The sequence below is a fragment of the Simochromis diagramma genome, unplaced genomic scaffold (genome assembly GCF_900408965.1).
Source record: "Simochromis diagramma unplaced genomic scaffold, fSimDia1.1 OVJJ01000107.1, whole genome shotgun sequence".
NCBI classification, from domain to species: domain Eukaryota; kingdom Metazoa; phylum Chordata; class Actinopteri; order Cichliformes; family Cichlidae; genus Simochromis; species Simochromis diagramma.
In genome coordinates this window covers 8,630,604-8,643,429 of record NW_024387209.1, presented here as the reverse complement: position 1 = coordinate 8,643,429, position 12,826 = coordinate 8,630,604, and the positions used below count along the sequence as shown (strand labels likewise).

At 42.2% G+C, this 12,826-nt stretch overlaps 2 protein-coding genes across 12 annotated transcripts in view; both read left to right on the top strand.

Annotated features, from left to right (window-relative positions):
* Positions 1 to 1,393: 1,393 nt before the first annotated feature.
* LOC120746331 (cytochrome P450 20A1) lies at positions 1,394 to 6,898 on the top strand. Its single transcript, XM_040051796.1, has 13 exons — positions 1,394 to 1,627; positions 2,208 to 2,257; positions 2,436 to 2,602; positions 2,724 to 2,869; positions 2,961 to 3,128; positions 3,309 to 3,387; positions 3,931 to 4,043; positions 4,132 to 4,186; positions 4,392 to 4,512; positions 4,615 to 4,726; positions 5,048 to 5,112; positions 6,482 to 6,571; positions 6,719 to 6,898. The coding sequence occupies exons 1-13, from the start codon at positions 1,556 to 1,558 to the stop codon at positions 6,870 to 6,872; spliced, it is 1,392 nt and encodes a 463-aa protein (XP_039907730.1). The 5' UTR covers positions 1,394 to 1,555; the 3' UTR covers positions 6,873 to 6,898.
* Positions 6,899 to 8,900: 2,002 nt separating this feature from the next.
* Positions 8,901 to 12,826, top strand: part of abi2b (abl-interactor 2b) — a 33,224-nt gene continuing 29,298 nt past the window's right edge. For 5 of the 11 annotated variants that reach the window (XM_040051793.1, XM_040051788.1, XM_040051792.1 and 2 more), the window contains exon 1: positions 8,904 to 9,082. In XM_040051793.1, coding sequence (XP_039907727.1) covers positions 8,966 to 9,082 — 117 coding nt within the window. In that variant the 5' untranslated portion in view covers positions 8,904 to 8,965. Of the gene's footprint in view, positions 9,083 to 12,826 lie in introns of all 11 variants that reach the window. The other 6 variants (XM_040051785.1, XM_040051784.1, XM_040051794.1 and 3 more) reach the window with 4 other exon arrangements.

The window sequence follows — 12,826 nt, the reverse complement described above, 5'->3', positions numbered from 1 at the left end:
CGCGGCCCGGTACCAAACGGCTCACGGACCGGTACCGGTCCGAGGCCCAGGGGTTGGGGACCGCTGGTCTAACTGCAAAAGCATTGTAACGTATCAAAAGTAAAAGTACTTATCATGCCAAGGAGTAGTTAATGGTGTTACTGCGCTGCACTGAAAGCTAATGAAATTAACCTGGAAGTGGAAATTCAGGCCAGTTGAAGTGCATTAACCAAAGGATGGCATAGCTGAGGTATAAACACAGAGATGAGTCAGAGCAAAAAAAACAAAAATCATCTGAGATCCTAAAAGGCTTCTAGAGAAGCTGAAGAGCAGCTGTGATGGAACTGAACTGAAAGGCAGCTAAATGTAATGCTGACCGCGGATTTTACACTGACATCTGAGCTGAAGTGTCAATGTATCAGTTTTAATTTGAGCAGAATACAAAGCGTTTTCTAAAAAAAAAATAAAAAAATTTCTGAGTGATTTTGTGTCCTATTTTAGGTTATTAGTTTATGTTTGTGGACATGTGGTGTCTGGTCTTTTTTCCTGTGTGTCTTTGGTGTCATGTTGAGTCTTTTTATTGTAAACTTTGGTCTTTTTTGTGTCCCTCTGTAGTCATTTTGTGTCTCCGGTGTGACTGTAGTCCATGTTTAGTTGCTTTATATCACCTTTCTGTCATTTGTATCACTTTGGTCATGTTTTGTCTCTGTTTTCTTGTAGTTTTGTGTCTTATTTCATGTCTCTGTGGACATTTTGTGGCTGTTTAGTGTGTTGTTTTTATGTCTTTGTGCATGTTTCGCATCTCTTTACTATCACTTTGGTGTTTTTGTGCCCTTTTAGTCATTTTTTCATCTCATAATGTTTTTCTCTCTCTTTATGTCATTTAATGTCTTTTTAATGTCCCTTTGTCATCATTTTGTGTCACTTTGTTTCACTTTTCTTTTTGTTTTTCTTTTTAGTGATCCCTTTTGTAGTTGTTTTTTGTCCCTTTGGTGTCATTTGTGTCTCTTCTTGTCTTATCTTATGTCTTTCTGGTTATTTAGTGTCTCTGGTCTTGTTCCTTCTTCTTTTTATAGTTGTTTTATGTCCTTGCTCCTGTTTATGTGCTTATTTCTCATTTTTGTGTTTTTGAGTATATTTTTACTCATGTTGTATCTCTTTGTGTGATTTTATTTTTATTCTTTGTAGTTTCTTATGCCTTTTGCTCAGTGTGATTTTTGTGTGTGTGTCTTTTTACATCATTATAAAATGACTTTATGGTCATTTTGTGTCCCTTTGAGTTGTTTTATGTCATTTTATGTATTTGTGATCATTTTGTGTCTCACTTGTCAACATTTCTGTTTCTTTGATCTTGTTTTGTGTCCCGACGACAAAGTGTTTTGTGTCTCCTTGGTGTCATGCTTTTTCCTAAGATCCATTGGTTTGCTCTGCCTGCGATTCAGGCTGTATAATCGAACACAGATAACCGAGCAGTTGATGTTGACGTGGTAGTGATATATCTTGAGGGTTTTTGTGGAAACATTCAAATATACATGAATAAAAGTTAGCAGAAACTTTTTGATAACAGCGAGCAATCATGCTGGACTTTGCCATCTTTGCTGTTACCTTTGTCATCATCCTGGTGGGCGCTGTCCTTTATTTGTACCCGGTAAGTTCCTGCAAGTTTGGCGTTAGCTTGCTACATTAGCGGGCTGTTGCCCTCATTCCAGTGTCCTAACCAAAAAGCGCTTTTAAATGTTTTAGTTCTTGTTCACGAGTTGGAGCACATTATTCTGAACTATTTAAGAAATTAATTGAACAAGGAGTGTATTTTGCACATTTCGGCTCCCATTTAATATAATATTCATTGACCTAGTCCAGAGAAATCCAACTTCAAGAAGACGGAATGAGCGAAAACGAGATAAAATATTTTTTTCATTTTTATCAGTTTCCTTTATGTGTTTGTGTTACAAGCCGATTTATTTCTATTCTAAACTCCAACTAATTTACTTCACATCCCTAAACGATATCATGTTCCATATGCGCATGCCATTCAATAAGAAATTGTTAAATTTTGTATTTTTCAAAGAGGTTCTGAATGGGACCCGCTTTCCGACAGGCATAGCCATTATTTTAAATTATGTAAAGACTTAGTAGATATGTGGACACCACTGTGAGAAAAACCACTCATGTTTAATGACTTGTATTTATGTTCAACAACAAAATCTCATTTCTAATCATATTTTCAGTCATCCAGAAGGGCCTCTGGTATCCCAGGTCTCAACCCCACAGATGAGAAGTAAGTTTTCATCTTTACCTTTATTTTTTCTGCTTCTGTTAACTCTTATTCAGTAACAGCATTTTGTAAAATATAGTACCTTGTGCATAATAATTAGCTTAAGGGTCCTGTCATCCTAATAGCTTTTGTCAGTAAATATAAGCATATGTGCGTCAATGTTCTATTTTCTGTTCTCCAGGGATGGAAACCTGCAGGATATCATCGACAGAGGCAGTCTGCATGAGTTCCTCGTTGGCCTGCATGATGAGTACGGCTCCGTGGCCTCGTTCTGGTTTGGTGGTCGCCCCGTGGTCAGCTTGGGCTCCGTAAGCGAGCTTCAGCAACACATCAACCCCAACCACGCCAGTAAGCAAACCAGTTTGGATCAGCAGCTTTTCTTACACTCAGGAATTTGTTGGGGAAAATATCTAATTGAAAAGAAGAACATCCTTATGCATAAATCTGCTGTTTCCTGCTTCCTTTTTAGCCGACTCCTTTGAAACGATGCTGAAGTCGCTGCTCGGCTACAAGTCCGGGATGGGAGGTGGGGCCAGCGAGTCCATCATGAGAAAAAAAGTGTACGAAAGTGCCATCAACAGCACGCTGAAAAACAACTTCCCGCTTGTGCTCAAGGTTTCCAAAGCCAAGAAATAATTTTTCTAAAATAAATAAGAAAACCAAAAACTTCCTCACACTTCCTGCTAACTGATATCTTGTTTCTTAGCTGGTGGATGAGCTGGTGAAAAAGTGGAAGTCATTCCCAGAGGGTCAGCACACGCCTCTGTGTGCCCACCTGCTGGGCCTGGCCATGAAGACGGTCACCCAACTGGCTCTGGGCGAGCGGTTCGGCGACGACATTGAGGTCCTTGCCTTCCGCAAGAACCACGATGCGGTGAGAAATTTTAGCACAAACCTCTGTGCAGTAAGCTTGGGGGACACAAAACTTTACTTTATTGGGATGCTAATCAAAAATGCACCATGCTAAAGTTCTGCAGGGAGTTTAAGGCTCTGTAACTGATCATTGATTTTTATTAATTTTTTTTTTTTTTGCTCTTCTGACTCACGCCTCCAGATCTGGTCAGAAATTGGAAAGGGCTACCTGGACGGCTCCCTGGAGAAGAGCTCCAGCAGGAAAGCGCACTATGAGAAGGGTGAGCGAAGGAGGCGTGTCAACGTGTGGGAGCGGTGTCTGGCTTTGTGTGGTGAAGCCAAATGGAAAGTCTGCAGAGGCTCCGATGTTATCTCTGTGTTAAGCCTCTTGACAGACAGACCGAGCACATTCACGGTTACCACCTTAATCAGCAGACAGGCTTTGTTTGGATAGGATCGATAGGGATTTACCTGCCAAGGACAGATGCTATTTTGGGTGCTGTCTGAAAGGGCTGCAAAGACTGCATTTAATGTGTAACCCCACAGAGAGTGTCTGGCACTTGTTCATGTCACTTCATGTAACTCTGACACCCAGTTCTCAAAAAGTGGCTCCCCAGGTGTGAGAATAATTTACCCTTTACCCTATTAGTGCAGACAGGGGAACCTCACATTCAAGGTTTTGATGATCCAGATGTTTTTAAAGGGCCTGTCCAGCAGCTGTGGGACAAAATCTGTGAACCGGGGTAGGATGCCAGATTTTGAGCCCTTGAATGTGGTCGGAGTCGCCACGGCTCTCATCTTGTTTTTTCCTCCTCGGTGGTCAGCTCTGTCAGAGATGGAGTCTATGCTGTTGTCTGTGGCGAAGGACAGGAAAGCCCAGAGGAAGCAGGCAGTGTTTGTGGACGCTCTGCTGCAGTCCAACTTCACAGAGCGACAGGTGAATGCTCATGAGCTTCTGCTTTACATCCTCAGCGCTTTCACAGAGGTAAGAAAAAAAACGCTGAAATCTGGATTGTTTGTTTCAGATCATGGAGGACTGCATGGTGTTCACTTTGGCTGGATGTGTCATCGCTGCAAACTGTAAGTGGCCTGAATCAGAGGATGTGAAGCCTGCCAGACACAATTTTTATAAGCACAGTTTCCCAGAGTTGTCTGATAGGCACTTAACAATAATGTAATGAACTTTAGCTCTAAAAGCAAACAAAAGCTAACTTTTATTTATCTTTTATTAGCAAAATGTTGTTTTATTCTGACTCTAAGATTACACACTGTGGTGTTTTGGCAGTGTGTATCTGGGCTCTTTACTTCCTGTCCAATTCAGAGGAAGTGCAGGACAAGTTGCACCAGGAGCTGGAGGACGTATTGGGTTCTGATCCGGTTTCCCTCGACAAGATTCCTCAGCTCAGGTAAGACTTTTGGACTTTTCCGTATTTAGGCGTTCTTGAGTCGTCCTTCACGCGCGGTGCAGCCAATAACGTTGATGCGATCGCATTTCCGTCCTCGCATAGATACTGCCAACAGGTCCTGAACGAGACGGTGAGAACTGCCAAGCTCACCCCCGTCGCGGCTCGGCTTCAGGAAGTGGAGGGCAAAGTCGATCAGCACGTCATCCCCAAAGAGGTATCCGGTTTCCCGGCGTCTGCGGCTCTCAGCCAGATTATTTCAGCTGCACAAACACAGTGTTTGCTGTGTTAATGGTAAACAAGAAGAGATAGAATCATTAAATAGCGTAAGAAACATAAACCGAGGATTTTATTTTATTTATTTTTATTTTTTTAGATGCAACTTTTGAATGTTTATTTAAAGTCAAGCAAGTGATATTCCTGTTTTGTTTTATTTTTCTTCCTTCCCTATTAAAGTGCGTTGTTCCCTCAGTTTTCCCAGCTGAGGTTAAAATACAGCAGTTTTGTTACACGTAAACACTGTTGTTGTTACTTTCAGACGTTGGTGATTTACGCCTTAGGAGTGGTTCTGCAAGATGAGGAAACCTGGAGCAGCCCTTACAGGTTTGACATTTTGGCTTTGACATGTTCTTCAGCCAGTTTAAAAATGGCTGCCAGTTCAAATCCCACTCATTCAAAATCTGCAATACAAAGAAAACTGTACTGGGTCACTAAATTACCACTCTATAAAACAGGATCTGTAACACTCATTCCCAGTACTTTATTTATATTCTGGGACTAGTATGGTATCTCTTACTAGACTAAGAGGTACCATACTGTGCAAAAGCCCCTCATTTCTTTGTGTGTGTGTGTGTGTGTGTGTGTGTGTGTGTGTGTGTGTGTGTGTGTGTGTGTGTGTGTGTGTGTGTGTGTGTGTGTGTGTGTGTGTGTGTGTGTGTGTGTTAAGCAACCTTAACCAATGAATTGTTAAAACCTTACAAAGGCACCTAACTCGACTATGAACCAGTGTCGTGTCTACACATAACAGAGAACTTGGAAAAGATTTTAAATCTGATCTTTGTCTTTAACAGACATAAAATAGCATTTTTCCAGAGCTATTAGCTGAAAGGTTGACGCATCTCGGCGTGTTGTGCATCATGTCCTTAAAAATGTTGAGGGAACTGAACAAGTTCAGGACAAAAAGATGCATGCTAAGAGATGCATCTTAACCTTCAGCTTATCTGTCACTGTTCATGGAAGTCTCATCAGAAATGGTCTCAGTGGATGGATTGCTGTGAAGAAGCCATTCTTACTGAAGGGAATCAGGGAGAAAGGTTGAGGTATGAAAATTACACAAGAACTGGACTGAAAATCAGTGACAACATATCTGATCTTGTTAAAAGTAACGATTATAAACAAAGAAAAGTGCAGTCAGATTTTGATCCACCATGCAATACCATCTGGAAAGCATCTGATTGGCAGCGGTTTCATCCCAGAGGCTCAAATATGGATTTGGTGAGCTTGAAACTTTTGTTGTAGCTCCACCAGGGGTCAACATTTAGTTAATGGATTAGGAAAAATTTTACAGGAAGAGCTCAAATAATTTAGTTGATCATTAACACATCTATTTAATTTGTCCTCTATTTCATAAGTAACTTCAAAACTAATGGCATTTTGTCATCAGCCTTAGCTGTTATTTGTGGGGGGGGTTGTTTTGAAGTTAATTCTAACCGGTGGGTGGAAATAAAACCTGCTAGCATTACCGTGTAGAGCTCGCTGGATTATCAGGTGTTTCCTGTTAAGTCTACAGGTGCATGTCACAGTTATCACCGGGCATTCATCTGCCTTCACCAGGTAACATAAATCTGCAGCCATCAAATAAACTGTAGTTAAAATAATGTGACAGCTTCACAGTGAGGGGCTTTTTTTCTTCCAAGTTAAAGTTGTAATATGTCTGTTTACTGGCTTGGTGAATACTTCAATCCTCCCTCAGGTTTGACCCAGATCGATTCGAGGAAGAATCGGCCAGGAAGAGCTTCTGTCTGCTCGGATTCTCAGGGAATCAGACATGTCCAGAGCTCAGGTAAGAGGAAATTATCCACACTCTGTCACTCAGACTGCTAATTGTGAAAGCAGACGTTATTAGACCAACTTTGGGAAGTTTTGATAACTATTTGAAGCTCTTCTACACCTGGATGTCCTGCATCAGTCATTATTTGGTCTCCGTTAGGTTTGCCTACACTGTGGCTACGGTCGTCCTCAGTACGTTGGTGCGGCAGCTGAAGCTCCACCGACTGAAGGGGCAAGTGGCCGAGATCCGATCCGAGCTGGTATCCGCACCGAAGGACGAAACCTGGATCACCGTCAGCAGAAGGAGCAGCTAAAACAAAGATTTAGAGAAAATGATGAAGAGCAAAGAGCAACACATTTAACATCACTGAATGAAATTACCAGCAGAGTATTCCCTGTTAGACGTCATCGTAGTTTCCCATCATGATGCCAGTAGTTTGGACTGACACTCTTAATTTGTAGGATTTTAAAGGCTGTTTCACCCACCTTGTACCACCACTGAGGCCTTAAGCATGACATTAGCTTTTTCCGCTCACAGGTTTAGTTTGTCGAACGCTTCCTGTCTCTTCAGGGAGGGAGGCTCGACGAGTAAAGCTCTGTGACGGCGAGAAAAATGACTTGCGCTGCTAAAACTTTCTGTGTTTTCAGAACAGCTGGTTAGAGTCAGAGTCAGGGGGCTTGTTTGTGTCTGTGAAAATGAACCAAGCTGCATTTACATTTCATTCCTTTTTTTTTTTTTTTTTTTTTTACATCCTGTATATTAAAAAATGGATGAAGATTTTGAGCTTGTGTCACTTCTGGTCTTTTATCTCTGTTGCTAGTTGCTAGTCCCCCCAGTTCTTGTGGTCTCTGGTGAATGCCAGTCTCTGGATCTAGCCCCCCCCCCCCCCCGTAAATCTCCCTAATGCAGATTATCTTCAGGTTCTTAAAGTTTAACACCATATAATGTCTCAAAAAGGTCTGATTTTTAAAGGTGACCACCAGCCTGGTGTTGGGCACGTTTTAAATGAGTCTGAGTCCATTATCGTTGGTGCAGTACGATGCTTGGGTGATGAAGGGTTAAAAGCTGCAAAATCTGGGTTTTTTTAGGTCTCTAAATGAATTAAGGACAAGCATGATTATATTTGCAGATATTTTTTAAATCTGCAATTTCAAAACACATTTTTACCACAGCAGACAGGCCATTGCTTTCTCCTGACACCTCTTGACTGATTTTTCTCTTTATTGTTCTTGCCTCTGCTTCAAACAAAACAAGTGAAGACTTGTTTTTTAAAGAAACACAGAACAAGTCTTCATAACCCTTCACAGATATGTCTCTACAAACCATCACACTGCGTGATGCTGTAGGCAGGCATCTCCAAACTTTTCCACGTCTGAACCTGCCGACACACCAGGGGTGGAGTTGCTAGGTTCTGGTGGTCTCTGGTGAAAGCCAGTCGAGCTGCAAAGCACTGGGCTTTGAACACAGATCCTTGTAAAGGATGTTGGGCCCTCGGGCCACCCTCATGGAGTCTGTTTCTGTTTCTCTAGTTTGGAAAGAAACATGCACATGAGCATCTTCTGGGTTGATGAGCCTTTCTACCATCCTGGTAGACCATCCCTTGTCCACATCCTCAAGACTGTGTTGGGCAGACATCACCTCATGCTACCAGGAAAAATCTGAACTCGAGAAAAAAAAAAAGTCTGTGGCCACAACCTACTAAACCTTTTATGGGGGTTGTCTTCTTGTTGCCTCTCCAGTTCATCTGCTGTTGGAAACACTGATATCCCTGAAGATCCACCAACTTGTGATGATTGAGTGCTAAGCAGTGTGTATTTCCAGCCCACATGTGCAAGACATTTTAAATTAAATTGGGCCTGAAAATGTATAATTAATCAATAATAGTTGTTATTTTGTTTATTGGATCAACAGGTTGGTGTATAAGAGACCAGAAAATAGTAAAAGCATCTCGGCTTTCTACAGGGGGAAGGAGGCGCTTTTAGCTCCAGAAAGTTATTCAGTTAATTGAGTGATTGTTGCAGCTTTAAATTAAATGTTATGAGAGCTTTACAGAAGGGGAAGCAAAATCCTATTTTCTTCTCCTACTCCAGACTGGCTTCACAGTAACTAAAGCCTTAAAGAGTAATAAAAAATGAGTCCAGGAAATGTATTGCAGGTTTTTATTGCATACAGTAGTTAATATATAGTTATGAAATGTTTTATTCGCTGAGTTAAATATTTCTGAATTGAAAACTAATTAAAGAAAGAAAGAGAAATAAATAACCTCTGAAGCACTCAGCAGTGGGAGTGTGCTGTGATGCCGCTTTGTTATTAATTTTGGGAAGCCCGGTTGTGGGGAGAGCCCTGCGGTACCGCGGGCGGCCACGGGGGCGCCAGAGAGCGCACCTCTCCGCTAAAGATGTGAAAATGGCGGAGCTACAAATGCTTCTGGAAGAGGAGATTCCAGCGGGACGAAGCGCGCTGCTGGACAGCTTCACTAATTTGGAAAGAGTCGCGGAGTACTGCGAGAGCAACTATGTCCAGGTAGGCTGACACAACCGTGGAGGGGAAGAAGGTGTAGTTTGTTTCTTTTTTTTTTTCTCAATGGAGCGAAGTGGTGCTAGGCTAACTGATGCTAGCGTTGCCGATGCGGTGCAGCCGTGCTGTCAGCTAGCCTCGGCTAGCGCAGCAACAACCTGCTGCCGATGCGTTTTTTGTTTGTTTTTTAAAATTAGATAACAAACTCATGTGGCATTTCCCCACCCGATTCATACCGCTATTTGTTTGCCTCTGTGTACCGATGTGTGTGAGCTGTGCATCCCACCGTGGTGGCTTAGCCGGGTAGCTCGTTAGCTTGCTGCTCGTCATCACCCCTCAAACCACCGAGCAGGCACCGTGAAAATCGATTTCTGTGCTCCGTGCGGGGATCAATCACTGCCAGCCAGCTGATCAGGCTCCGGCCTCAGATGTGGGACGCGATATCAAGGCAGATTAACCTCTGATAGGCTGTGACAGGAGACAACCCGCCGTGACAGCGTTACAAACAACTGATTTATGATGCTGTTGATGTAGCAGCCACACTTAAAGCCCTTTAAAATGCTCAGCCTGAAGCCATTCATGTGCACCTCCGTGCAGGAGAGGGGAGGGGGGTGATGTGGATACATTTCTGCCTGTGTGTGAGTGCAGCCATTCAGATGCTTTGAAATTCTGCAGGTGTGATCTCATCTCATTTCGGCATCTCCACTCATCACACACTCGCAGGCCAGCTTTCAGTAGGTGAGAAATCAGGGAATAAGCTAGGACACAAGGTGTGATGCTGAAATCTGACATCCCTGATGAGCTGGGCTGATCAGGTCTGACAAGTTGCCCTGGAAAAAAGAAGGAGGAGGAGAGAGGTGGTGGATGTTGGCAGCTTGCTGTCTGGCAGGTTGCCCTGTGAGGTTTTCCCAGCTGCTGTCAGATGGATGTTATCACTTATAGATCAGCAGGACAGAAGCAGGAAGCATCAGGAGAATGTTTAGTGTGATGCTTCACCTCTTACGTTTTCATATTTTCTGTCCTTTTCTGTTTCACTTTAAAGCAGGCTTCTTACAGCATTAGTCAATGAGGAATTTAAACCTGCTAACTAATATTTCGGGTTGTCATTCACATGATGCCACAGGTGTGTTTGCTCGAACTCCACGCCCAGGAGTTGTTTGCAGTCAAGGGATGTTTCACTAACAAAACCAACCCCTAGTGTGTGAGATGTTTGTATTCACAGACTTCAAAGTCAGTATTATGTTGTTTTTGGGTTTTGTTTTTTTTTAATAAAGGATGCAGTGTTGGTTGTCACTCATGCTTGATGCACTGATCCAGTCCGGTGCTCTGAAATGACCATATTTAGTGGATAATTGAGTGTTTCCTCTATTTATCAGTTACTTTCTCTCAGACTCTTTCGACTTTTTAATTCGTGGAGTGATCGTTTATCACAAAAGTCACTTTTTTTTCTTTCTTTTTTTTCCATGCACTGTTGGCAAACACTGTGCCATCAAAAGTGCATGAATTCTGTTTGGTTTACCAGCCGGCAAAAAAAAGAACCGCGTCCGTGCTGGTCCTACGCCTGCTTGCCTACCTGCCTGTCTGACCCGAGTCATTTCTAGCCTAACTACATTCTTACAAAACCCACAAACAAAAGGGGCGACAACTGAAATAATGAGCAAAATATTTTCACAATTTTCTTTGGTGGGGAGCAAAAGCAGTCCTGCAAATGTTTTCAGCATCACTACGTCTGTCTTATCTTTGACATCTGATTCAGACTTTTGCGGTGAAGGATTGTGGAGCCTATAACACAACCTACCCAAGTTGCTGAGGTCATTGCCGTTATGCGTGGTCATGTCCCGGTGCTTTACATGTGGTGACAACCATGATAGAAACCAATAAAATCCTCTTTGTTCCGGCCATGTTTATCCCTCACGTCTGTTCTGATGGTTTGAGGAATCTCTTACATTGACATGTAATTCTTAATCCTTATACTGAGGCGATGATTGTTACTTTTCTGGTGTGTGTGGACTCGGTTGTTAGTTTTAAGCCATTTTGGATATGTTGTGATGTTTATTTTTGTTAATTGTGGTTCCCATTAGAGTCAAAAAGGTGAGGATAGAGTGCTACTTTGTGGTCGACAACTTTCTTACTGTATGAGCCGGTCGTTGGTTTCTCAGCCGAATCAGCCACTCATCATTTCAAAAACCCACAATGTTCAGCTCAAGAAGGTAAAATGGGACTTCTTACACCAAACATACAGTCTGTGGTTTGATGTTGTCAAGACAACGTGATGAAACATTGTTCAAAGGAATTATTAAGCTTTGGGACACTTTTGGGTGTTTGAAGCAGAGATCCAGTTAGATATTGACAGGAAGCTGTTCAGTCACTATATTCGCTCTGAAATGACTATGCAGAGTTGTGGTATATTTGTAATGTGCTACCTTTACTTGGTGCCAGAGCTCATTATGATATATTGTTTTCAAGAGGCCCAAAATGTGCTTTCTAACAGCTGTGGTAGTATTTGGCTGAATGTTTGCCATACTGTTTGTACAGAGGCTCGTTTTACTGGTCCAACTCGTGTAGAGAGCAGTGCTGCTGCTGCTTTTTTTTTTTTTTTTTTTTTGCGTGGTGGCTTGAAAGCAGCCTTGTCCAAACGTTACTGCTACCCTTGAGCTTTAGTAGTGAATGACAGCCTACCAGGTGCCAGTACAAATGAGGGGACATGTGTTTTTTAGGGCAAATAATTGTTTTAATTAGTGTTTTTCTGACTTAAAATGGGTTGAAGATGCATGTAAGCCCAATCAGTAAGGGTGCAGCAAAGGCTCTGAGTCTGTTATGACTTATTTAAGTGAAATTTACCTTTTTTTTTTTTTTAAATTGTCTCTGCCCATTTTGACTTAAAATGTTAATTATGGTTTAGTAATGGAGTGATATCCATCCTCTCTTACCGTATACGTATCACTGGATTAAATCAGTCTCTCCTGTGCCAGCAGGTGCTCTCGTGACTTTTACCACATAACCTGCTTGTCCTCATTCTATAGCAGCGCTGCGTCCTCCGCTCTCCTGTAAATGATGTCATTTGTTTGCATGCCGTGCCAGATGCTTAAACTAGTTGGATTAGGTGTGTGTGTGTGAGTGAGAGAGAGCGAGAGATTGTTTAAAATTTAAAAAGTGCGCTGCATGTTTCACATGAAAGGGAATAGACTGATTACCACAGAGGGTGCTGCTCATTGAAGTCGTCGGGACTCCCCGGATTGTTGCTTGATGCTGCCTCTCAGTTTTTTGTGTTTTGTTTTTTCCTCACAATCTTATGTCAGTTTAGCCCAGATATCCTTTCATTCTGATTCGATGTGTTTGTACAAAGGTTTCCTGTCAAAACTAGCAAATAAATAAATAATAAAGAAGAGAAGGAAAGACGTGGGCTTTCCCATTATCCTGGCATCGCAGCCCTGGATTTTGGGGAGTTAACAGCACGGCTTAAATTTGAATTTTAAAGTAAAATCAATAAGTTGATATCCAATCACAGCCTAAAGGCTGCTGCAAACAATGCAAATAATCTGCTGCTGTCTCTCGCACACAGGAAACTCTGCGCGGTTTTGTCGCCACTAATTTTTGTTGGTTACACTGCAGATTATGTGGAAATGGCGAGCTACAGCAATCAGACTTTTGCAGACCCTCAGATGACATTTTAATGAAGCTTGTTTTATCCAAGCTTAAATCTACAGCCTAACGACGGTCTTTTTTAGAAGCAAGAACGATCAAGTTTGT

Coding starts and splice junctions, on each gene's coding strand:
- LOC120746331 (XM_040051796.1), top strand. CDS start 1,556: ATGCTGGACTTTGCCATCTTTGCTGTTACCTTTGTCATCATCCTGGTG. Junction 4,727..5,047: donor AGCACGTCATCCCCAAAGAG/GTATCCGGTTTC, acceptor TGTTACTTTCAG/ACGTTGGTGATTTACGCCTT. Junction 5,113..6,481: donor ACCTGGAGCAGCCCTTACAG/GTTTGACATTTT, acceptor ATCCTCCCTCAG/GTTTGACCCAGATCGATTCG.